Source organism: Puma concolor, chromosome A1 (assembly GCF_028749965.1).
Source record: "Puma concolor isolate L17-30 chromosome A1, mPumCon1.1.hap2, whole genome shotgun sequence".
Lineage (NCBI taxonomy): Eukaryota > Metazoa > Chordata > Mammalia > Carnivora > Felidae > Puma > Puma concolor.
The window spans coordinates 127,427,026-127,450,102 of record NC_141667.1 but is presented as its reverse complement, the minus strand read 5'-3'; the positions used below and the strand labels follow the sequence as shown (position 1 = coordinate 127,450,102).

General features: G+C 41.0%; 1 protein-coding gene and 1 long non-coding RNA gene across 2 annotated transcripts in view; one reads left to right on the top strand and one right to left on the bottom strand.

Moving 5' to 3' along the window:
- LOC147584446 (uncharacterized) overlaps nucleotides 1-23,077 on the top strand; it is a 190,210-nt gene that overhangs the window by 166,405 nt on the left and 728 nt on the right. The window lies entirely within an intron of this gene.
- The window catches only part of SPOCK1 (SPARC (osteonectin), cwcv and kazal like domains proteoglycan 1), a 520,792-nt gene continuing 510,204 nt past the window's right edge, over nucleotides 12,490-23,077 (bottom strand). The window contains exons 9-11 of the mRNA XM_086703440.1: nucleotides 21,743-21,805; nucleotides 16,401-16,538; nucleotides 12,490-15,932 (exon numbers count right to left, since the gene is read on the bottom strand). Of these exons, the coding sequence (XP_086559566.1) occupies nucleotides 15,742-15,932; nucleotides 16,401-16,538; nucleotides 21,743-21,805 (392 nt within the window). The 3' untranslated portion in view covers nucleotides 12,490-15,741. The remainder of the gene's footprint in view (nucleotides 15,933-16,400; nucleotides 16,539-21,742; nucleotides 21,806-23,077) is intronic.

Below are 23,077 nucleotides of genomic sequence, written 5' to 3'. Positions count from 1 at the left end.
TGCTGGCTGTGTGACTTTAGGGAAGCTGCTTGACCTCTCTGTGAAGTAGAAAGAGTCGTTATATCGACCTGCAGAACTGTTGTAAGGCTTGTCTGAGATAAAAAGGGATATAGGTTAGCAGCTCATACCGGTCACCTCATGATAAGCTGTAATGTGCAGAGGTTGAACTACCTGTGTTTGAGACGCACAGGCTCTGTGTTTGGACGTTACTGCTCTTCTTAGCTTGTGAAGATGGTTCCAGTCAGCTTTCTTCTAGTGGGAGAAGAATGTGAGCTGGTGAGGAGACTTCAGTTGCTATCCTCATTGAGTTTTGAAAATGAGCACAGATGACTAAAAGCTGACGAGAAACTGCTAAGAGTCCTGGATTCAAAAGCCACAGCAACAGTATTGCTCAGGTCTCTATTTTAAGAACCAACCAAAATTTCCATAAGCTCTGTCTCAGATTTTAATTAGGTTCATTGTTTCTTTTGCCAGAATGTGATTAGTACTACAGGTTTTAGAAATTAAGCTTAGGTTTACATGAATAGAGTTCATGAATAGGTTCACATGAATCGTGAAAAATAAGCAGGAAGAAAACACTCTTTTATATAATCAAATGATCCCTATGGCTTTTTTTTTTTTTTAAGAGAGAAAGGAAAATGGTGAATGGAATAGTAAAAACAGGAATATCAGGAAAAGAGGATAGATTTCCGGTTTGCGAGAACATCCCTTAACAGCTCTTTAGAGTCTCAAGACCTGTGGTTGATAAGATATGCAAATCATTAGTTGGTATCCGATTTACCATCCGAATTTGTAATCCTCAAACCTGTGAGCAGTGGAACTCACTGACATGATGGATTTGTGATCAGTAGTCCTACACAAGCCCACATGTTACAGGATTCCATTTATATGAAATATTCAGAAACGGCAAATAAATTTCTAGACCCAGAAAATACTTTGGTGATTTGCCCGGGCTCAGGGAGGGAGAGAAGAAGGAACGATAGCTGGGCATGAGGTTTCATGTCAGTGTCCTGAAATTAGACACGATACGGTTGACAACTCGATAAATTTAATGAAAGTCACACTTAAAACGGATAAATTTTATGCTAAGTAAATTATACCTCAATGAAGCTGCTAAAAAAAAAATCAACCTGTATGAATTGATGGAAAAAGTCAACCTTTGTGAAGGTATTGATCAAATGTCATCCTTTCTGTGAGGTCCCTTCTGTTTTGTTTTGTTTGTTGTTTTTTTTTTAAAGATCTTTCCAGGCAGAATTAACTCATCAGTATGTTTTTTGTTCCCATTACCATGGGAATAAGAGAAAGATAAGACATCTCTAATTTTTTTTTAATGTTTACTTATTTTTGAGAGAGAGAGAGGGGGAGACTGACCACAAGCGGGGGAGGGGCAGAGACAAGGGGACAGAGGATCCTAAGCAAAGGCGGCTGTGCACTGATGGCAGTGAGCCCGATGTGGGGCTTGAACTCACAAACTCAGGAGATGAGCTGAGCCCAAGTTGGCCACTCAACCGACTGAGCCACCCAGGCACCCCTCTTGCTTTTTTTGATGTCAAATACATAACATTTAAACATAATTTTACATATAAAATTTAAACATAAAATTTAGCATTTTAACCATTTTTAAGAGTACCATTTAGTGGAACTAAGTATATTCACACTGTTTTACAACCATCACCACCACCTTTCATCTCTAGAACTTTTTATCATCCCATACTGAAACTCTTTTTCCATTAAGCCCTCAATTCCTATTTCCCCTGCCCTAGTCCCTGGTAACCTGTAGTCTACTTTCTCTACGAATTTGACTGTTCTGGGTACCTCCTATAAGTAGACTCATATAATATTTATATTTTCATGTTTGGCTTATTTTGTGTAGCGTAACGTTTTCAAGATCCGTCTAAGTTGTAGCATGTATCAGAATTTCCACATGTTCTTAATCCACTCATCTACTGATGGATACTTGGATTATAATCATCTTTTGCCTATTGAGAAGAATGCTGTTATGAATATTGCTGTACAATCCAATCAGCTGTTCAAATCTCTTGTTGCAATTTTGGGGGCATATACCTAGGAGTGAAATTTCTGGATCATATGGTAATGCTGTGTTGAATTTTTTGAGGAACCGCTATACTGTCTTCCGCAGTGGCTGCCACATTTTATATTCCCGCCTTCCACTTTCTTTACCTTCTGGCCAAAACATGTATTACTGTTTTTATTATGGCTCTCCTTAATGGTATGAAATGGTATGTGTCACTGTGGTTTTGACTCGGATTTCCCTAGTGATTAGAGATGTTGAGCAGCTTTTTATGTGTATATGGGTCATTAGGATGTATTCTTTGGAAATGAATACTGCACATGTTCTTTGGGAATATGGCTATTTGTTTTGCCCATTGCATAATTGGGTCCTTTTTTGTTGTTGTTGAAATGTAGGTGCTCTTCATATATTTTGGACGTTAATCCCTTAGATATGATGGCAAATATTTTCCCCATTGCATGGGTTGCCTTTTCACTTTGTTGATAGTGTCACTCAGTAACACAAACGGTTTCTGCCTTTTGGTGTCATATTCAAAAAGTCATTGCCAAATCCATTGTCACGAAGCTTACCTCTTCTGTTTTCTGTCAAGAGTTACATGGTGCTTGCTCTTAAATTTAGGTATTTGATCTATTTTGAGACAAGACTTTATGTCTCAGGAAAAGAACCCAACTTTATTCTTTCATAACTAGATGTCCACTTTTCCCAGCACCATTTTGTTGAAAAGACTGTTTTTTCCCCATTGAATAATATTGGCATCCTCACTGAAAATCATTTAATCATGTATGCAAGGGTTTATTTCCGGGCTTTGTATTCTATTCCATTTTTCTCTCTGTCTTCATAATAGTATCACATTATTTTGATTGCCATGGCTTTTTGCTACATTTTTATATCAGAAAGTATAAGTCCCGCTTGTTTCTTTTTCAAGATTGTTGTGGCTAATCAGAGTCTCTTGAGATTCCATACAAATTTTGGGATAGATGTATCTGTTTCTGGAAAAGAAAAAAAAAAAACTTACCATCTTTGGGAGCTTGGTATGGATTGTTTTGAATCTCTAGGTCACTTTGGGTAACAGTGACATCTTAACTGTATTAAGTCCTCTAATCCATGAACCCTGGATGTTTATCCATTTATTTATGTCTTCTTTAATTTAGGAGTGTTTTGCACTTTTAGTGTGCATGTCTTTCCTCTTTGGATTAGTTCAATCCTACGTATTTTATTCTTTTTGATGCTATTATAGGTGAAACTGGTGTCTTAATTTCCTTTCCAAATTGTTCACTGTGTATAGAAACACAGCTGAGTTTTGTGGGTTGATTTTTGTTGTGTTTTTTCTTAACTGTATTTATTTATTTAGAGACAGTGAGTGAGCATGAATGGGGGAGGGAAAGAGACAGAAGGAGAGAGAGAGACAATCCCAAGCAAGTACCACACTGTTAGCGCAGAGCCTGATATCGGGCTCGAACTCAGAACCATGAGGTCATGACCTGAGACTGAGCCACCCAGGCTCCCCTGTGAGTTGATTTTGTATTCTACAATTTTGTTGAATTATTTTATTCTAAACTTTTCCTGTGGAAACTCTGGAGTTTTCTGCACTTAAGATCATGTCATATGCAAACAGAATTTTACTTCTTTCTTTCCAGTTTAATTGTCTTAGTTTTTTTTCTTGCCTAATTGTTCTGGCTAGGACTTCCAATAGTATGTTGTTGACTAGGACTGGTGAAAGTTGACATCCTTGTTTTGTTTACGACCATAGGGGACAAGCTTTTTCATTCATCATTGAGTTTGATGTTAGCTATGGGATTTTCATACGTGGACTTTATTACATCGAGGTAGTTTCCTTCTGTTCTTAGTTTATGGACTGTGTTTATTTTAAAAAATTAAATTTCATCAAATGTTTTATCTGCATGAGTTGAGATGATTGTGTGATTTTTTTTTTCTTTCATTCTGTTGATGTGGTACATTATGTTGATTGATTTTATGTGGTGAAACATCTTGCATTTAAGGGATAAATGGTTTGATCATGGCTTATAAATCTTTAATATATTCCTGAATTTGGTTTTCTAATATTCTTTTGAGGATTTTTGCCTGAGAGACTGTAAGGAATATTGGTCTGTAGCTTTCTTGTAGTGTCTTTTTCTGGTTTTGGTATGAGGTAACCTCATAGATGAGGTTATCTATGGTAACCTCATAGATGAGTTAGGAAGTATTCCCTCCTCTTCACTTTTTTGGGAAGAATTTGAAAAGGACAGGTGTTAATTTTTCCTTAAATATTTGTTAGAATTTACCAGTGCACCAGTCTGGTCCAGAGATTTTATTTGTTGGGAGATTTTTGATGCCTTTACTTCTTATAGGTTGATTCAGATTTTCTGTTTATTCATGATTCGGTCTCGGGAAGTTGTGTGTTTCTAGGTATTTGTCCATTTCAGCTAAGTTATTCAATTGTAGGCATACAGTTGTTCATGACACTCTCTCATAGTACTTCTTATTTTTATGACATGAGTAGTAATGTCCCCCGTTCTATTTGTAATTTTAGTAATTTGAGTCTTCTCTCTTTTTTTATTAGTCAAATTAACTAAATTTTGTTAGTCACTTTTGTTAATCTTTTTGAAATGCTTTTGTTTTTGTTGATATTTTGTATTTCGTATTCTTTGTTTATATCTGTTCTAATCTTTTATTTCCTTCCATTTGCTACCTTTAGGCTTACTTTGTTGTTCTTTTTATAGCTTCTTAACTTGTAAAGTTAGGTTGTCTATTTGAGATCTTTTTAAAAAAAATAATCAGCATTTGGAGCTATAGCTTTGCACTCCTAGCATGGCTCTCATTGCACACTGTACATTTTGGTATATTTTCATTTTCATTTGCCTTTCTTTTGCAATTTTTTATTGGACTCGTTGGTTGTTTAGGAGTGTGGTGTTTGAGTTCCACATTTTTTTTTTTTTAATTTTCTGGTTTTCTTTTTGCTACTGATCGCTATTTTCATTCTGTGTGATCAGGAAAGATACTTAGTATGATTTCATTCTTTTAAAATATGTACAACTTGAAGTCTTAAAACAGTAAACCTAGTTTTACAGCCTCATATATGGTCTGTCCTGGACCATGTTTATGTACACTTGAGGAAAATATGTATGTGTCTATTAGGTCCAGTTAACTTAAAGTGTTGTACAAGTCCTCTCCTACTGATACGCTGTCTGTTTTTATCCATTATTGGAAGTGAGCTCCTGAAGTCTCTAGTTATTATAGAGCTGTATATTTCAGCTTTCAGGGGTGCCAGTGTTTTTCATTTATTTTGGTGGTATGATTTTTGGCAAATATAAGTCTGTACTTGTTGGATGTTTTGGTGAATTAACCCTTATTAAAGGAGACTCAATCCCACTTTCTCTCCCAAGGAAATTAACTGGGGTCTGACTCATGGACACTGTCTCCAGCCCTCCAGATGGTTACAAACAGAGCAGGGGCAATTACTGTTACCTAGCTCATAGAGCTAAAACATCAGTAAAGCACTGTGTCAGGCCTTTCATTTAGGGAGGGATAAAACTTACCAAATGGCCCGAAGGATGTTTACTGGGAAAAATTTGTCATGGACAGTTCAGCAAGTAGTATCAGCCTGTGAAGTATGTCCTTAGAAACAATCCTTTCCGCCACGAACTTGCTCTCCCAGGCAATCAAGGAACTGAAGGCTATCCAGGGAAGACTGACGGTTAGGTTTCACTCGTATGCCAAGGTCAAAGGAATTCCAACATCTATTGGTATGGGTTGATACTTTTACTAATTGGGTAGAAGCCTTACCCTAAAAAAATAAGGTTCTCCCCTTATGAAATCCTTTATGGGCACCTTCCCCCCATTATCAAGGGCGTAGGAGGGATCTAAATGAGATAGGCAATCTCACCCTAAGGTAACAGATGCAGACCCTTGGCTCTACCCTAACCACTTTACACCACTGGGTTAAGGAGCATTTATCTGTGATTCTGACCACAGACGCTCACCCCTTTAAACCAGGAGATGCTGTATGGGTAAAGGAATGGAATGTCCAACCCCTAAAACTCCTCTGGAGGGGCCCATCCTCTGTTACTTTGTCCACCCCTAGTGCAGTAAAGGTAGCCAAAGTGGGTCCCTAGAATCACCACAACAAAGTGAAGTCGGCATCTCAAAACTGGGAGTGCATTCCTGATCCATCCATGCTGTGCAAGGTGACCGTTACGGAAGAAGCGGTCTACAACTTTAGAGGCTCTGGGAGACTGCAGCCCAGCTTTAGTCACTCTGGAGGCCGACTAATACACACGACAGAAGCTTGACGAATCGATGGTCTGAGGGATCAAATAGACTGTCCTTATTTTTTATACCCATTTCCTTACTGGGATGCACTGTCACCCCTTGTTTCTCACTGTTGTGATTCTTGCTCTACTTTTTGCCATGGGATTGGCAGAGGCCACCCCGGCTGGCTGGGAGTGTGGCAAGAGGTTTCTGTGACACTTGCCTTCCTTTGGTGGATAGGATGCTTCATTGGTATTGGTTGCTTCTAATCTGGACCCCTTCTGTAGACCTAGGTTCCTCATCATGTGACCCATGTATTCGCATAACCAGGTCAGGCCAGGGAGTCGCTTGGTCCTTACTATACCATAACCACTTCTCATGCCAGGGAAAGGTCCTGCAGACCTCAGTACACTAGAAGACCACCTTTTCTATCTGCCAATGAGAGAGTCAACAGACTTGTTTTGACCCGCACTACTTCCCAACAGAAGAATGGCTAGAGGTCTGGAGTCACCCCAAGTCAGGCACCACCGGTGTGGGCTGAGCAATGAACAAAATTCAAATTACCAGCCCAAGCCAGCCATTGTCTATATTCTTTGATGTATGTACAGCCACAGGCGACACATTGCCATATGGTTTGCCCTGTGGAGGTCTGGCATGGGAAGGAGGGTACCAACTCTATGCTGAATACATGTGTGAGGGGTCTGGTATGCCCTAGGCACCGAATTCTTCTTCCTTATTGGGGCCGTGTCACATGGGCCACCTGGCAGACTAAAGACAAAGCAGCCCTCCTCCGAAAGGGCATGGCTGTGTCAAACTGCCAATAGGGAACCTGTAACCCTGTAAATTTTACCATCCTTGACTCAGGAGTTTCAAAATGGAAAACCAACCACCAGATTAGTACACTTATCTATGGGTTGGGCACAGACCCAGGAACCTTGTTATATTTTAAAGAGAGTTACAGTCACACATAAGGCCATAATCCACCAAGTCTTTCACTCCTTTTATGAAGACATGGAAATCCTCCCTCTTCCTGTCTCTGTCATGATGAAACATCTGTTTCTAGTCACAGCAGAGACTATAGTTCAGACTCTAAAGTTCTCTTCTTGTTATGTATGCGGGGAAACCGACATGGGGGATCAATGGCCATGGGAGGCTACCGGATTAGATCCCCATGAACCTTATAGTGGAACAGAATGTGCCAGTCCTACTACTAGGGTTTGGCTCTCAAAACCTCAATTATTGGGGAAAAAAAAACCGCCTTACCTGGTGGGGAAGGAATCTTACCATCTCTGTTGGAAGCTTAAAATGCCTAGCCCAAAGATTTTATAACTCAACCACCTGAGAAACCCAATGGTGGGGGTCCCCAGAGCACCTTCAGCCAGATCCCCACCCCTTGTCTAACTTCTCTCATCTCTGTGAGGCCTAGGACAATGCCGATGCAGCCATTGGACAGTGGGCCCAGGTGGACTATAGTGGATATTTGGAAGGACAGCCTGTACAGTACTTCCCTCAGGCTGGTGCGGGTCATGTGTGCTGGGAACTATTCGTTCATCGTTCTTCCTGCTACCACTTGCTAGAGGTTAACATTTAGGAGTCCAGGTATATGGAGGCAGGGAGACTCAAAGGAAATGATGTGTCCTACAAATTGGCAATTGGAAGAATGATGAATAGCCTCCTGAACATAGAATCCAATATGATGGCCCTGCCACCTGGGCAGAGGATGGGTCCTGGGGCTACCACACTTCCATTTATATGCTAAACTGCATAATCAGACTCAAATGATAACCAATGAGACCTCCAGAGCTCTTAACTTACTAGCCAGGCAGCAAACCACAGTGTGCAATGCCATCTGTCAAAATCGCTTGGCCTTAGATTACTTGCTTCTGAGAGAAGAGTTCGTGGAAAGTTTAACCTGAGAAACTGCTGCCTACAGATAGATGAGGAAGAAAAGGTCATAGAAGAGGTCACAGGTCAAATAAGAAAGGTTGTTCTTGTCCCAGTCCAGACCTGGGATGGTTGGAACCCCAGCGAGTTATTTGGAGGATGGTTCCCAACTCTCGGGAGTGTCAAAACCCTCCTAAGTATTATTCTCTTGATTTTGGGAGCTTGCTTAATCCTACCTCACCAATCTCCCCTGGTTATATGGTTCGTCTCCAGCCTCATTGAGCCAATGGTTGAAAGGAAAACGGCTGTGCCTGTGATGATGTTATGGAAATTTAAACCTCTAAACCAAGATGATGGTCTTTGACCCAAATTAATGGGTCTGAGCATCAAAGGGGGAAAGGTGGTAGAGCCCCTCCCTAAGGAAGGCAACATGGCCCAACCAATTCCCATACATGTATGTAGAACTCTGACCCGACTCTGTGACTTGGACTGTGTCCAGTCAGACTCTATGTGTCACCATATATGGGAGCCAAAGAGGTAGAAATTGCATCCAATGCTACACTCCACTGCGCTTGGACCTCAGACTTTTTGGGGTTTTGGCCCGTTGAGCCCCCACTGGCATGAATACCGCTGCTTTCTGGAAAGAAGAGCTTTGGTGTCCCGCCTGTGTGAGAATCCCGCTACCCTCTCTGAAATTTCAGTTAGGTAACCCAGAGACCAATCCTTTAAGCAGCCTCCAGACAGGTTATAATATTGCAAAAAAAAAAAAAAATGTTCTCTTGTGGTTTATGGAATTGGGAATTGGGCTGCCACCCGCTCTAGATATAAGGCCAGGCTGCACTGGGAAGAGAGTGGTCTAGGGCAAGTCAAGACATCATGAAATGTCCTGCCATTTTGAATGTGGCTTTTTGTTGATTGGGTATTAAGTTGGATCCTACAGGCTTTTACTTTTTTTTACAGAGATCTTATTTATTTATCTAAGTTTTCAGTGTTTTTAAACACTGGATGAATGAAGCCTTTGGAGCTTCTTATTATGTCATTTTGCTTCATCTGTTGCTTTTGAGGCTTTCATACTTGATGAGGGAATCAGACATGACACCAAGCATGAAGCTTGAGAAGGGTGGAGTGCTTAGAAAGAAGTGAGAATTTGGGAAGTGAGGAGTGCAAGTGGACAAAGAAATACAGAGAAATCGATTACAAAGGAGCTTGTTTGCCAAGCCACGTAGTTTATATATGGTCTTGAAAGTGAAGAGAAACCTTGAAAATTAGGGTAGTGACACGATCAAATTTTCCTTTAGAGAAAATTACTCTGGCAGCAGCAGCATGCTGGATGGATCGGAGCTGGATAAAGATACAGCACGGTCACTAGTGAAAATATTCCTAGGAACATTGAGAAAGATGATGGTGGTCAGAATCATGACAGTGGTGGTAAGAAAGCGAGGAAAAGATATCTAGAAAGATGAACAAACAGAGGCTAGTGACTTATTCGAGCTTGGGAAAGAAAACCAGAGATGCTGGTGCCATTCCTGAAGTCAAGGAATGTAGGGAGAGAAACCGCGAAGAGAAAGCTGATGGATTAATTTTAAATCATGTCAGACATTGTGGTAAATTGCTTTTGTTGTTAGAAGAAAGTGAAACATGGGGATGAGGCTGACGCCCCTGTTGGCTATCAGACACAATCCCAGTCCTCCTCTTAGAAGTCACCACCCCTGGGGTCCCTCGGTGGCTCAGTCAGGTGAGCATCCAGCTCTGGATTTCAGCTCAGGTCATGACCTTACAGCTGGTGAGATGGAGACCATGGAGGGCTCTGTGCTGACAGTGCGAAGCCTGCTTGGGATTCTCTCTCTCTCTCTCCCCCTCCCCCATTCATGCTATGTGTCTCTGTCACAGTAACACTACCATCAGCTTAGTGTGTGTTCTTTCAGGCCTTGAGCTGTGTATTTCCATACTCCCCATAATTCCTTTTAGATACCTAATATAGTCTATATTTTATACACCCCAATTTTTTTCTTCACACAACTGATAATGTAGACGTTTTTCTCACTCAGTGCATATGAAGTTAAGTCATTCTTTTGACTGTTGTGTCGTATTCCAGACGAGTCACCCATTGGGCCCATTGATGGATGTTTAGCTTTGTCCCAGTTTTCCTGTGCTAACAGTGATGTTGCAGTGGATATACATTTCTATGGGTTTTTTTTTTTTTTTTTTTGCAAATTATTTGATTTTTCGCCCTCTACTAGTTACTCAGAAGTGGAATTGCTGGGTCCTACGGGGTATGTTCTTATTTTGATAGTTGTTGCCAAACTGCCCTCCCTGTGGGTGCTGTGACTGCACAGTGTGCAAGGTGTTTATACCACATTCTCATCAACATGTAACATGGCTTTTTTTTTTATTTTTTTATTTTTGAGACAGAGAGAGACAGAGCATAAACGGGGGAGGGGCAGAGAGAGAGGGAGACACGGAATTGGAAGCAGGCTCCAGGCTCTGAGCCATCAGCCCAGAGCCCGACGCGGGGCTCGAACTCACGGACCGTGAGATCGTGACCCGAGCTGAAGTCGGACGCTTAACCGACTGAGCCACCCAGGCGCCCCCATGTAACATGGCTTTTTAAAGTGAAAAATGATAGATCATGGCTTTGTTTCTCTGATCATCCGTGAGGTTAGGCATGGTTCCCTTGCCATTTGTCTGTCTTCTGTGAATTCCTTGTTTTCATCGTTTCTCCATTAGCCTGTTGGACCTTTGGCTTAGGGATTTAGGAGTCAAAAAATATTTATATCCTAATCCTTCATCTGTTTTATGTCACCGGTATCTTCCTTAGTCTCTTGTTTATCTTGCCAGTTTGTTTATGATGTTGTTAATTTGGATGGAAAAAATGTATCAATCTCGTCCTTTATGGCTCAGGTTTGTTAGAACAGCCTTGCTGACTCTTGCTGTCATGGGCATAACCGCTCCGTTTCATCTCACCTTTTTCATTTTTTAAGTTATCAGTGGGAAATTCTAGAATTATGTAAATGGAAAGCGATGTCTAAGAATGGAGGGGCGGTCAAAACACACACTCAAGATACGGATTGGGGGTTCCTCAGAGTAGAGGAGGTGGTTGAAACCAACGGCAAACAAAATAGTGTCCAGAGAAAGCATGTCAAGTTAAGTTCACAGAGCAATCAGGTTTTATTCACACTTGTATTCCTAGAACTGAATGTGGTGCCAGCCTCCAGTGGCATTCGTCAATACAACATCTATTCATCTAAAAATCTATAAATAAATCTGTAAAGATCCGTTGAGTGAATACATCTTAAAATCTTCCTCTTTCCTTGAATCAATTTGTCAAAGCAAATCTTACAAGTGGGTAAGCATTGCGAGAAGGTGCTGTGACCTTTTGGCTTACCTGTATCACCAAAGCTGGACACTGGCTTCTAGTTCTCATTCCTTTGGTCCTGCCCTTTAAATGAACCAAGGTGGCATCTGTGAAGTCACAGCTGGAGGAGCAAGGTGATATTTGACCTGCACAACTGTGCTGATTTGAGATGAATTTGGAGTGTGTCCATGAATGCCAACATCTCTTTGCTGTATCCTGTAACACCCCTAGAGTATTCATATTGGTCATTGTTCTCCTGACATTAGTTATTTTGTGGATTTATGAAGCGCCTTTCCCTGAACTGTCAATCTACAAATTATCTGTAAAATCTACTCCGTGGGGTAAAGGAATGGAATTATTCATAAGGTAGTTTCTACCTCAGCTCAGGGTGAAATTACTCAGGGTATAATTAAGTCATAGACACACTGGCCTGAATGTGGATAAAGGTGGAAAGGAGATAATTCCTATTCCAATTTGGGTGCTTTCTGATGTTTGACGAGCCTCTGGTGGGTTAATCCATGAACTGTGGAGAACTCAGAATTCCCTGTAAAGGAGACTGGGTTGTTTTTTTTTTGTTGTTGTTTTTTGTGTTTTAGTTTCAGGAGAATTGGAGAAGAACTGACAGGGGAGGGAAGGAATAGGCAGAACTGGAAAAGCTTAAGGTTGTAAACAGGAAGACAACACTGAAATCCGATAGGTCAAAACTATGTAACAAAGGTAAAGCATAGAATAGGTGGAAGCAGCAAAAATAAGGGTTAGGTGTTCTAGACTGAGTGGACACAGATTGTGCTGAGAGGGGCCAGGACAGGCTCGACCACAGCAGGTATTCTTCCCTGCCATGTACAGAAGCACAGGAGAGGTCGGCATTGGCAGTCCCCTTTGCCCCTACTGTTTGTTCTCCGGAGAGCGGGTGTGGACATAGCCAGGTGAGTTCACATGCAAGATAAGAAAATACAAATACATTCAGATGTTGCAGACAAATTAAAATTTATTGAGACAGACGGAAATGCACCTACTTAGGACTACACTTAAAGCATTTACTATTAACCAAAGAGTCGTGTTCACATTCCAGATAAGTCTACGTGGAAAAGCATTCAGAATTTACTAGATTTTTCTACATCACTATTTCATCTACAATAGGGACAACAAAATGACACTCAGGATTTGGTGGGCTCTCATTACAATGCTACACATTGAACAGGGACAAACATCAGTGACTTTGAGAAAAAGGTATAAAAAGACCAAAACCACCCACTGTAGAAAGGGCTCTTAGATGTTACTGTACAATGTGGTCAAGGTAAAAAATGAAAACAAAACAAATGTGAATTGCATTCTGGGAAAAGTAGAGGGGCAGACCTGGACAGACACGTAGGCATTCACTGCTGGGCGTGAGGAAATGGGCATAAAGAAGGGGAAACTGATAACAAAACCTCAGATTGAATATCAAGGTATTCCCATGCCTAGAATATCTGCAGAAACAAAAAGACATTAATATGGCAGACAACTAACTATGGTGGAAGAAAATTCTGGGGTTTAAGTTGGATGCCGAGGAAATGGTATTAAATAAGAGAACCATTTATGGAATAAGAATAAAACTATTTACTAGAGTTTCCAAAAATGAGTCGGTGAGGATTCAGTTCATGAACTGTCTCAAAAAAAGGTAATCGATTATCATGGTATTATTTTTTTTAATCAACATTCTTATGTATTCTTAGTTGCTAGCAAAAATGCTCCTGCCCAAAAGGAAGAAATCAAAAATTTCACTTCTAAGGGTAAAGTTTCTAAAAATTGTACTAAAGCCCTTTAAAAATCCAGTGATGTCATGCCAAAGTTGAGGCACGAAAAGTGGTGTTAATGTCGGTTGGTCCATTGATTTTGGGTTTCTGGTCTTAGGAGGGCTTTTTATTTAATATCTTAATGAGTCAAAATCTCTTCTTGGAATATCTTTGAAAATGAGCATCTCGTTAGCTTACTGGGAACTGACTACAGAGCACACTCTTCTCCATCATTAAGTGAATGCTAAGAATCTTTAAGTGTCATCTTATTTTGACACTTGTCATAAGATAATTAGGCAAATTAAAATCGGTGGTTCTCTGTTCCTCGAAGTTTCTCTAAGTGAAATCAGTTAGTCGATTTTAATTTGTTCTCTTGTGCATTTTTCCAAGCTCAGAGAGACAGTAACAATGGTTTTCTCTGATGGTGTAAACTGAGATTTTTTTTTAATGTCTTGATTCTTTTATATACTCTATTATAATTTAGCTGCAATTAAACACCTGTTTTCTAAATTATGATCTTGGTGTTTTGTTCAAGTGAGAAAAACAAAATTGAAACAGGGATGATGCAGTTGAAATCCCAATACAGAGCTTGCCTCTGGCCTCTCTATACCTACAGTCCTGGTTGTACCCGTGTATATTAGGCCAAAGAAGTTTATTGTATCAAGTATGTTCATTTCCCATCTGAGACTAACTCTAGAGATGATGCCACTTTGGCCAATGCTAGGATTGGAAAATGCTGGTTTGAGGCGGGTTGACAGAGTACAAAGTTTTTTTTGCCTGAGTTTTATGTGGTTGTCTTGTGGATGGGCTGGAATTCATGATGAACGAAAACAAACAACAAAAAAAAAATGTGGGCCAGAAAGCCTTGCTGGGTGGCTGATGAGAGTGTCCAGGAAGCTGGAAACCAGGTGGAGCAGGAGCTTAAGGGCTGGTACTGAACTAAATGGGACCACTTGAGGACTATTCTTTGGTACTTTGTATCTGAGTCAGCTTTGATAGGGTCAGAAATTCTAAAAACGATAGAGATAATAACCCTACCAAATTTGGAGACAGACTCTAATCGTGAACTTACTTCGGGAAAAGAAGCACTGATGAAGGGCCTTCTTCACTGGTTTCTTGACATTGGTGCAGGTGAGGTGATGGGGACAGGACTAGCCGGTAAAAATCCAACCCTAGCTTCTCTGTGCTACGATGAAGTTCTTTTTGGCCTCCGTCTGGGATTTTTTACAAAGGATGAGTGGTGGTATAAAATCTGTACAGTTCGTGGACCCTCATTATGATCTGTGGATAGAAATGGGGCAAAAGCAAAACCTTAGATTAAGAATCCGGAATTTTCTTCTGCTAAGGAACACTGTGGTATTGTCTTCTCGGAGAGCAGGGGATATGATCTGGAGACGTGCCTTGGAAAAAGCCCTTGCGTAGGTAGGGAAGGTGAGAACCTGTGGCGGACAGGATTGTTGCAGCCCGGGGTGGGCTTGGAGCTGAAATGAAAGAGATGGCTTGTGAAGCTGCCCATGTGGGAGTCTCATGGCTTCTGCAAGAAAAGTGATTTAGGCGGACAGAGGCTTATCCAAATCAAAGGGCTTCCAGGAACTCTGCTAATGCATAGGGGAAGGAGCATCCTCAGCCTGCAGGCTGCAAGTGCTGTTAGTGCAAAAAAAAGGACTTTGATACAAATTTCTTATTCCAGAAATTGTGATCCAGGTCTGGACAGGCTGACAAATCTAGAATTGTTTTTCAGATGAGTTTTTAGAGGATCTTGAAACACTTTTTTCTGAGAGGTGTGTGTGTGCACCTTGTACACGTACAGTCTGTTCTGTACATATTCAAGCATGTACAGAGAGAAGCGTCCAGACACCATTTTTTATTAAGGAAATCAATTCCCCAGAGGAACTCTTGACTGAATTAAGGCTCTTGTTTGTAGGAAGCCAGATAGAGTGATATGAAAACTAATTTTTAGTTATTAACAGCCGGGGTGGTGGGGCTAGGGGGGAAAAAAAGTACAGTGTGGTGTGTTTTCCACGACATCTACAGGACACAAGAAAAGCACTTAGACACCGTAAGGCCGGGAACCATGCTGGAATAACCACTGGTGTGGGTAATCAAAAAGCATCTTTGACGTTTACAAGGTGGGGGCTCCCTGCACTGTCAGAATCCCACATAAATCACATGCTTGTTGCAAAAATCTCATGGGAGGGAAGGGGGCTCGAATTCAGCCAGCCATTCCCCGTCTAAAAAACAAAACACAACACCCTTCTTCCCACACAAGCGTATGCAAAACCAGAATGCTCTGGGGACAAGAAGTGGTCTCCCAAACCTCGGGTCGGGTACAGAGAGCAACAATGGAGAAGAGGCCTTGGTGCTGCGGAGTCTTATGAGATACAAACGCAGGAGTAGGAAGTGACTTGCAATTCTGTGTGCACCTCGTGTCCTCTTCCCGGTGGGGACTACCATATATACCCGACCTCGTCCTCTTTGTCGTCATCCTCATCCTCATCATCCTCTGTCACTGCCCGGGTGTGCACCCTCAGCTTGCCCAATCTGTCCTTTGGTCCCAGCTCCCGTTCATCCTCCAGGTCGTCTAGCAGGACCACAGAGCCACCACTGCCAAAATCTCCTGACGTTTCCTGCTCCTCTTCTGAAATATTAAGAAGGAAGACAAGATGGAGGATTAGTTTCTCTTTATACCTTATGACCATAAGAATGGTTCCTTCGCATGTGACTCAACTGTAGGGAAAAACCATGCAATTCACTCTCTGAATACTGGGGCCTCCCAGCCTGGAGGGACCACAGGCTTTGGGGGCCCCCAGAATTCTTGAGATGCTTCTACCTTCTGGGGTAGAACTGTGGGCGGTTTATCGAAGTCCCTCTCTGCCTGCGACAGTTCCTGACTGTTACAAAATGTTACCCAATCTCCTGCTCATGGTGAGTCCCTGCCACTCCGGAAGCTAGCTACGCATAATCAAGTGTGCTTTATTCACGTCACCATTGTAAGCTTGTTCGCTGTAGACCACGGATAGGTCTTGAAATTTCCCTGCCCAGGGCTTTATTCAGTCAGGACGTGCAAGCCGTCATGGTGGGGCTGATGCAGGAAGACCTTACTCACCACAGCTCACAGTGCCCTGTTTCCTGGAGCCAGCCAGCTCGTTTCCGTATTTATCCACACACCAGCACTGTCCTGTGCTCCCGTGGCACTGTGTGGCTTTGTAATAGCCCTCCTCATTACACCGAGGTATGAATGCTCCTGAGGGAATAAAAGGTCCAATTTGAATCAGAGGTGCCCTGATACTCGGGGGCGATGCCCTCCAAGACGGAGAAGAGGGCTAACCTATCAGACCGGCTACTTCTTGCACAGCTAGCAGGGGAGAATGGGGCCGTTGGTTATTACTTACTCAAGATGACAAGTCCCTGGGTTTGCTCAAGGTTAGACAGGATCCCTTCTTTGATGGGTTCTTATGTTTCCCCTCTAAATGGTGAATGGGTCCTACTCTTACAACTGGTTAATATTTTTTCAGTTTTACTGAGCTAGAATTGATGGGCAGCCTTGTGGAATGTCAACTGTAGGGCCAAATTTGACTCACATATGCTGGGACATGATTACCACTGTAAGTTTACTTAACATCCATCATCTCAATGATTTAAAAAAAAAAAAAAAGATGTGTTTCCCTTGTGATGAGAACTCTTAGGATTTACTATTAACAACTTTCCTATGTACCACACAGCAAAGTTGACTAGAGTCCTCATGCTGTACATTAAATTCCTAGTACTTATATGCCTTTCAACTGGAAGTTTGTACCTTTTGATCACCTTTCTCCAGTTCCCCCCCTCTCTACTCCCTACTGCTGGGGACTACCAGCCTGATGTCTTTTTCTATGAGTTTTTGTTGTAAACTTTTTTGGTTTATTTTTAGAGAGAGAGAGAACGTGTGTATAAGTGAACAGGGGAAGGGCAGAGACAGTGTGGGGCTGGAACTCACGGAATCACAAGATCATGACCTGAGCCAAAGACGCTTAACCGACTGAGCCACCCCGGTGCCCCTGAGATTTTTAGATTCCACAGATAGGTGAGATCATACAGTATTTGTCTGACTTACTTCACTTAGCATAATTTCTTCAGGGTCCATCTGTGTTGTCACAATGGGCAAGACTTCCTTCTCTTATGGCATACAATATTCTATTGTGTATACACACGCACCAATAATGTCTTTATTCAGTAATCCGTTGATGGACACCTCTGTTGTTTCTGTATCTTGGCTACTATAAATAATGCTGAAGTGAACATAAGGGTACATATATCTCTTCGACAGAATGTCATTTCCTTGGGATATATTCTGACAAGTTGAATTGCTGGACTGTATGGCAGTACTATTTTAAAATTTTTGATGAACCTCCATACTGCTTTCCCTAGCGGCTGGACCAATTTACATTTCCACCATCAGCGCACAATGCTTCCCTTTCCCCATGTCCTTACTAGCACTTGTTGTGTCTGGTCATTTTGATGACAGCCATTCTAAGAGGTGTGAGGTGATATCTCACTGTGGTTTCGATAAGCATTTCCCTGATGATTAATAACGTTGAGCATCTTTTCACGTACCTGTTGGCCATCTGTATGTTTTCTTTAGAATGATGTCTATATAGATCTTCTACCCATCTTTAAATCAGGTTTTTGGTTTGTTTTCCTACTGAGTTGAGTTCTTTATACATTTTGGGTATTAATCCCTTATCAGATATATGGTTTGCAAATGTTATTCCTCATTCTGTAGGTTTTCTGATAATTTCGCTGTGCAGAAGCTTTTAAGTTTGACGTAGTCCCACTTTTTTTTTTTTTTAATTTAGTGGCTCGTGCTTCAGGTGTCCTATAAAAAATATGATTGCTGAGGCTCATGTCAAGAAGCTTTTTCCCCTATGTTTTCTTCTAGGAGTTTTATGGTTTCCAGTCTTGCATTTAAGTCTTTAATCCATTTTGAGTTAATTTTTGTGAGGGGTATAAGATAGAGATCTAGTTTCAGTCTTTTACATGTGAATATTCAATCTTCCAAGCACCATTTATTAAAGAGACTAATAGTAGACCTATACACTTGTGTTTATTTTTGGTTCCCTTGATCTTTGTGTCTGTTATTATGCCATCATGCTGCTTTGATGATTACAGCTTCATAACGTAGCTTGGAATCAGCAAGTGTAATGTCTCCTACTTTGTTCTTAGGATTGCTTTGGCTATCTGGGGTCTTTTGTGATTCCATATGAATTTTAGGATTGTTATTTCTATCTCTGCAGAACATACCAGTGGACTTTTGATAGGGATAGCAATTAAATTGTAGATGGTTTTGGGTGATATGGACATTTTAACAATATTAATTCTTCCACTCCATGAACATGGGATTCCTTTCCATTTATTTGTGTTGTCTTTGATTTCTTTCATCAGCATCATATAGTTTTCAGTATATACATCTTTCCCCTCCTTGGCTGAAACATATCTGCAAACAAGGAAAATTGTACTTGTTTCCAACTTGGATGCCTTTTGTTTCTTTTTCTTGACTGACTGTGCTGCATAGGACTTCCAGTAGTATGTTGAATAGGAGTGGTAAGAGTGCCCACTTTGTCTCGTTTCTGATATTAGAGGAAAAGATTTCAACCTTTCACTGTTGAATATGATGTTGGTTGTCTTATGTGGCATTTATTATGTTGAAGTTTGTTCCTTTTATACCTAATTTGTGGAGAGTTTTTAAAAACCATGAATGGATGCTGGATTTTGTCAAGTGAATTTTCTGCATCTATTCAGATACCACCTTGTATTAATATATCATATTGGTTGTTTTGTGTATTTTGAACCATCCTTGCATTGCTGCATTAAATCCCATTTGATCCTTTTAATGCACTGTTGAATTTGGTTTACTAGTATTTTGTTGGGAACTTTTGTACGTGTATTTAAGATACTGGCCTGTTTTTTTCTTGTAGGGTCCTTTCTGATTTTGCCATTGGGATAATGCTGGCCTCAAAAATGAGCTTGGGAGTGTTTCCTCTTCTTTGATCTTTTTTGGAAGAGTTGAAGAAGGTGTGGTGGTGTTAATTCTTTAAATGTTCACTAAAATTCACCAGTGAAGCCATTTGGTCCTGGGCTTTTCTTTTTGGGGATATTTTTGATTAGTAATTCAATCTCCTTACTAGTAATTGGGATATTGTTTTCCTGGAGTAAATACTACTTGGCCATGATACATTGTTATTGGAATACTACTGACTGAATTTACTGATCCCTTTGCATCTGTGTTACTAGGTGATTCACTAAGTGATAAAACTATATGCCTCTATTTCTTCTCCTTTTTTTATCATGGCACCCAATTCATGAAATGATTCAGGTGTTTTTCTTTGCCTCCTCTAGACATTTTGAATACATTTTCTTCTGTGAAAGACTTACTCATAAAAATATTTTGGGCCTCTTTTGGGGGGCGTTGAGGTTAGCATTTTGATTTTCATGAATTTCATGGTTTTTCATACAGGTGGGTCTTCTGTTTCTCTTCCGTAACTCACAGTACTTGTTTCAACAAGGTTTTCAAGATTCTGTAAGTGAGCTTATAGCAGTGGTTGTCAAAGTGTGGTCCCAGGACCAGCACCTGCATCATTACCTGGAAACATCTTAGAAAAGCATGTACTTGGGCCCTATCCCACCCAGATCTACTGAATCAGAAACTGTGCTTTAGTAAACACTCCAAGTGATTCCAATACATACTGAAGTTTTCTACTTTAGTCTTGGTCATTTTTTGACTTGAAAAGTTAGTGTTTGTTTTTTCATAAATGCATTTGAAGCTGTGAATATTCCTCTAAGTTTTTAGTTGCTTCCCTCTGATTTCGGCCCACAAACCTCATTTTCATTCAATCCTAAAAGTAGTTTTAATTTCACTTTTGATTATTTATACTCCACGATGTATGGTCTATTTTGTTTTTAATTTGAATGCCCGTGAAAACACATTAGGAGATATCCCCATGCAGGAAATGATGTGTAAGAAGGTCAATGGTATTTTTATGAGTCAGCCAGAGTAATCTCTCTATGTGGGGAGATGTGATAAAGCAAGCTTGAAAACTAGGTGAGATTCAAGGTAGGACAAAGGTAGGCGTTTCATTGGTGTGAGCTAGGGAAAATGGAAGATGAGACGTTTTATCTCAGACTACATGCCTTATAAATGTCTCATTCATTATTAATGAAGCGGTAAGAAGATATGCATAGTCAATGAAAATAAAATTTAAAAACTAGATTTATACTAATTCTTTAACTACCTGTGGACCTTAGGCATATCACTCAAACGCCTGAATAACCTCCTACATGGAGAAATCAGATTAGTGAGCACAAGCCCTTGCACTGGACAGACCTATGGAAGTTGCCTTCAGATCAGAATGATACCTTTGTCTTTTTAGAACCTAGGTCCACATAAGTCAAAGTCACAACTTTGGGGTTCTTCCTGAGTCGAACGGGGCATTATCAGAAGTGGGAGGTCTGAGGCAACCCAAAAATCAGTAGAGGAGAAACTACCCGAGTTCACGGACTACTTAGACAATCTGTAAAATCAAAACAAAACAAAACTTGCCCATTTCTTCAAGTACACAGGTGCATGTTTGAAATGGCAAGCCGCTTAAGGGATGCACCTGCTTCTTAATGCTTAACAAGAAAAATTGTGTATTCTATTGCCGCTGTCAGCTCTCTTTTTAAAAAGCAAGTAAACCAACCCAGACTCCTTTTTTGACAAATATATGAGGTTTACCAGTCTCTGCAATGGCCTGGTCTGAATGCCGTGACCACCCCTTAGTGCTGGAGAAAGAGGATATGCAGCTGAAAGGGAACACTTCAACAAGCCAGCATTTGTTACCTTTACCTCCAGCCACAGACGGGCATGTCAGGGAAAAGCACAGTTAACAGACAGAGAGGAGAAATGTGCACTATTTAAACAGATTTATGCTTTCCTCCAGGGATTATTATGCACATGAATCCAAAAAAACACATTTAAGCACACCCAAGCCTTTGAACCCGATCTGATAAATATAGAAGAGGCTACAGCTTATCTTCTTCCCTGAATGGACAATTTGGGGAATAATTCATAGACGTTACCGCTTGAACTAGGAAGGAACACTTTCATGCTCCATTCAAGAGAGATTCTTGAGAGAAGAGAAAGCCGAGGTTTACTGGAGCCCCAAGTAAGGGAGGAGCGGGCAGTAGAGACGGTGTTGGATTCCCACCCTTGCAGCCCTGCCCACTAGTCCTGGGCTAATGGACTAGGCAGCATTTCTCAAACAGCTCGCCTATCCTCAGACTACGTCCAGCCAGCTGTCTGGGAATGAAGCGAGGCATTTCTTTCAGGAAACACTGTTACCTAATGGAATAACCATTGCTGTGGCTCAACATTACACGAGACATGGTTGGTTTAATTAGTTGTTCAAACGAGTGACAAGAAATTGTACTTACCCAACAGGCTCTTCCCCTTGCTCAGCTTCTGGATCCTGTTCATTTCATTCTGGCAAGGGAGACCTGGAAAATAATTTATGAAAGTCAGTTTCCAGATGGTGCAGGACATAATCTCTAATGATTGGCTTCACTCATGAAGTGAAATGTACACAATGACACACCTGGGACTGGAATGACTCCATATGCTGTTATTAAACAGCACAACAAATTCAGGCCATTAGTGTTACTAATCAAAAAAAAAAAAAACAAAACAAAAACCCTTACATCATGAGGTACTTAAATAGTATTTGGGGGCTACTTGCATTGTATAGTAATTGTTCTTCCTGCCACCAACTCAGGCAAATGCCAAGTGCTTCTAGGTAATCTGGTAATAGACATTTTAATCAGCTGAGAACGAGGATCACAGCATCCTCATGGTTAAGTGTTCCGAATCCACAGATGGGAGCAACTGACCAATACTTAATCTAACCCAGGTCTTGCTACAGGAGAGAAAGAGGATGAGAATAGCTACTTCAGACTTACATAGGCCTCAAGGAACAACTGTAAAATTATACAAACTTTGAAGCTATGTAAGAGATAGAGAGTAGCAGTGAGAATAGAAAAGTGAAACGTTAACTCTGAGCCTCCAGGTCCCCAATGATAAAACACCTGTTGCCATGAATGAGCACAAAACTCAGTTCTCAAGGGAAGGACTGATAGAGTGGTTGCTGCATGGCCAATGAGGGCCTATGACAGTGTGCAGTTCTGTCTCCTAAGAGAAGAACTTATTCCATTCCAAGCCTAAAGAAAGATGGCTTCACCAGTTCTTGAGTCGCCGTGACTTGCCTTGGCAGACCGCATGGCTCTGGAAGACTCTGATACGTGCTCATGGGCCTCGAGCCAAGGGCAGAAGTATTCTGAGTCTCAGAACATTTACTACAGGCCCCAGACTTGCTTGGACAGAAGTAGCGTAAGTACCTGACCACCTTCTTAACATCTTTTACCCTGTGGAGTGCACGATGCCACCCGGTCTTGTTGCTGATTCCTTAAGAAAAACTAATACGCTTTATTCACCCCTGGGTTTAAGGTGCTTTCAGAGTGCAGGAGAAAGATACCAACTGAAAACAACAAAGAAAAAGGGAAACAGATTCCATGTTTGATGAAGTAAAGCATTTACTATGACAAATAAGGGGCACTTAGTGAATTCTTAGAATGTACCAGACGATGTTCTAGAATTTTGTCTTCATCTTTACAACAATCCTATAAAGTAGGGACCAATATTCTTCCTATTTTACCACGGGAAAGCTCATCTTTGTGCAAAAACCGTAGGCATTTAGAAGACTGTTCCTGAAGAAT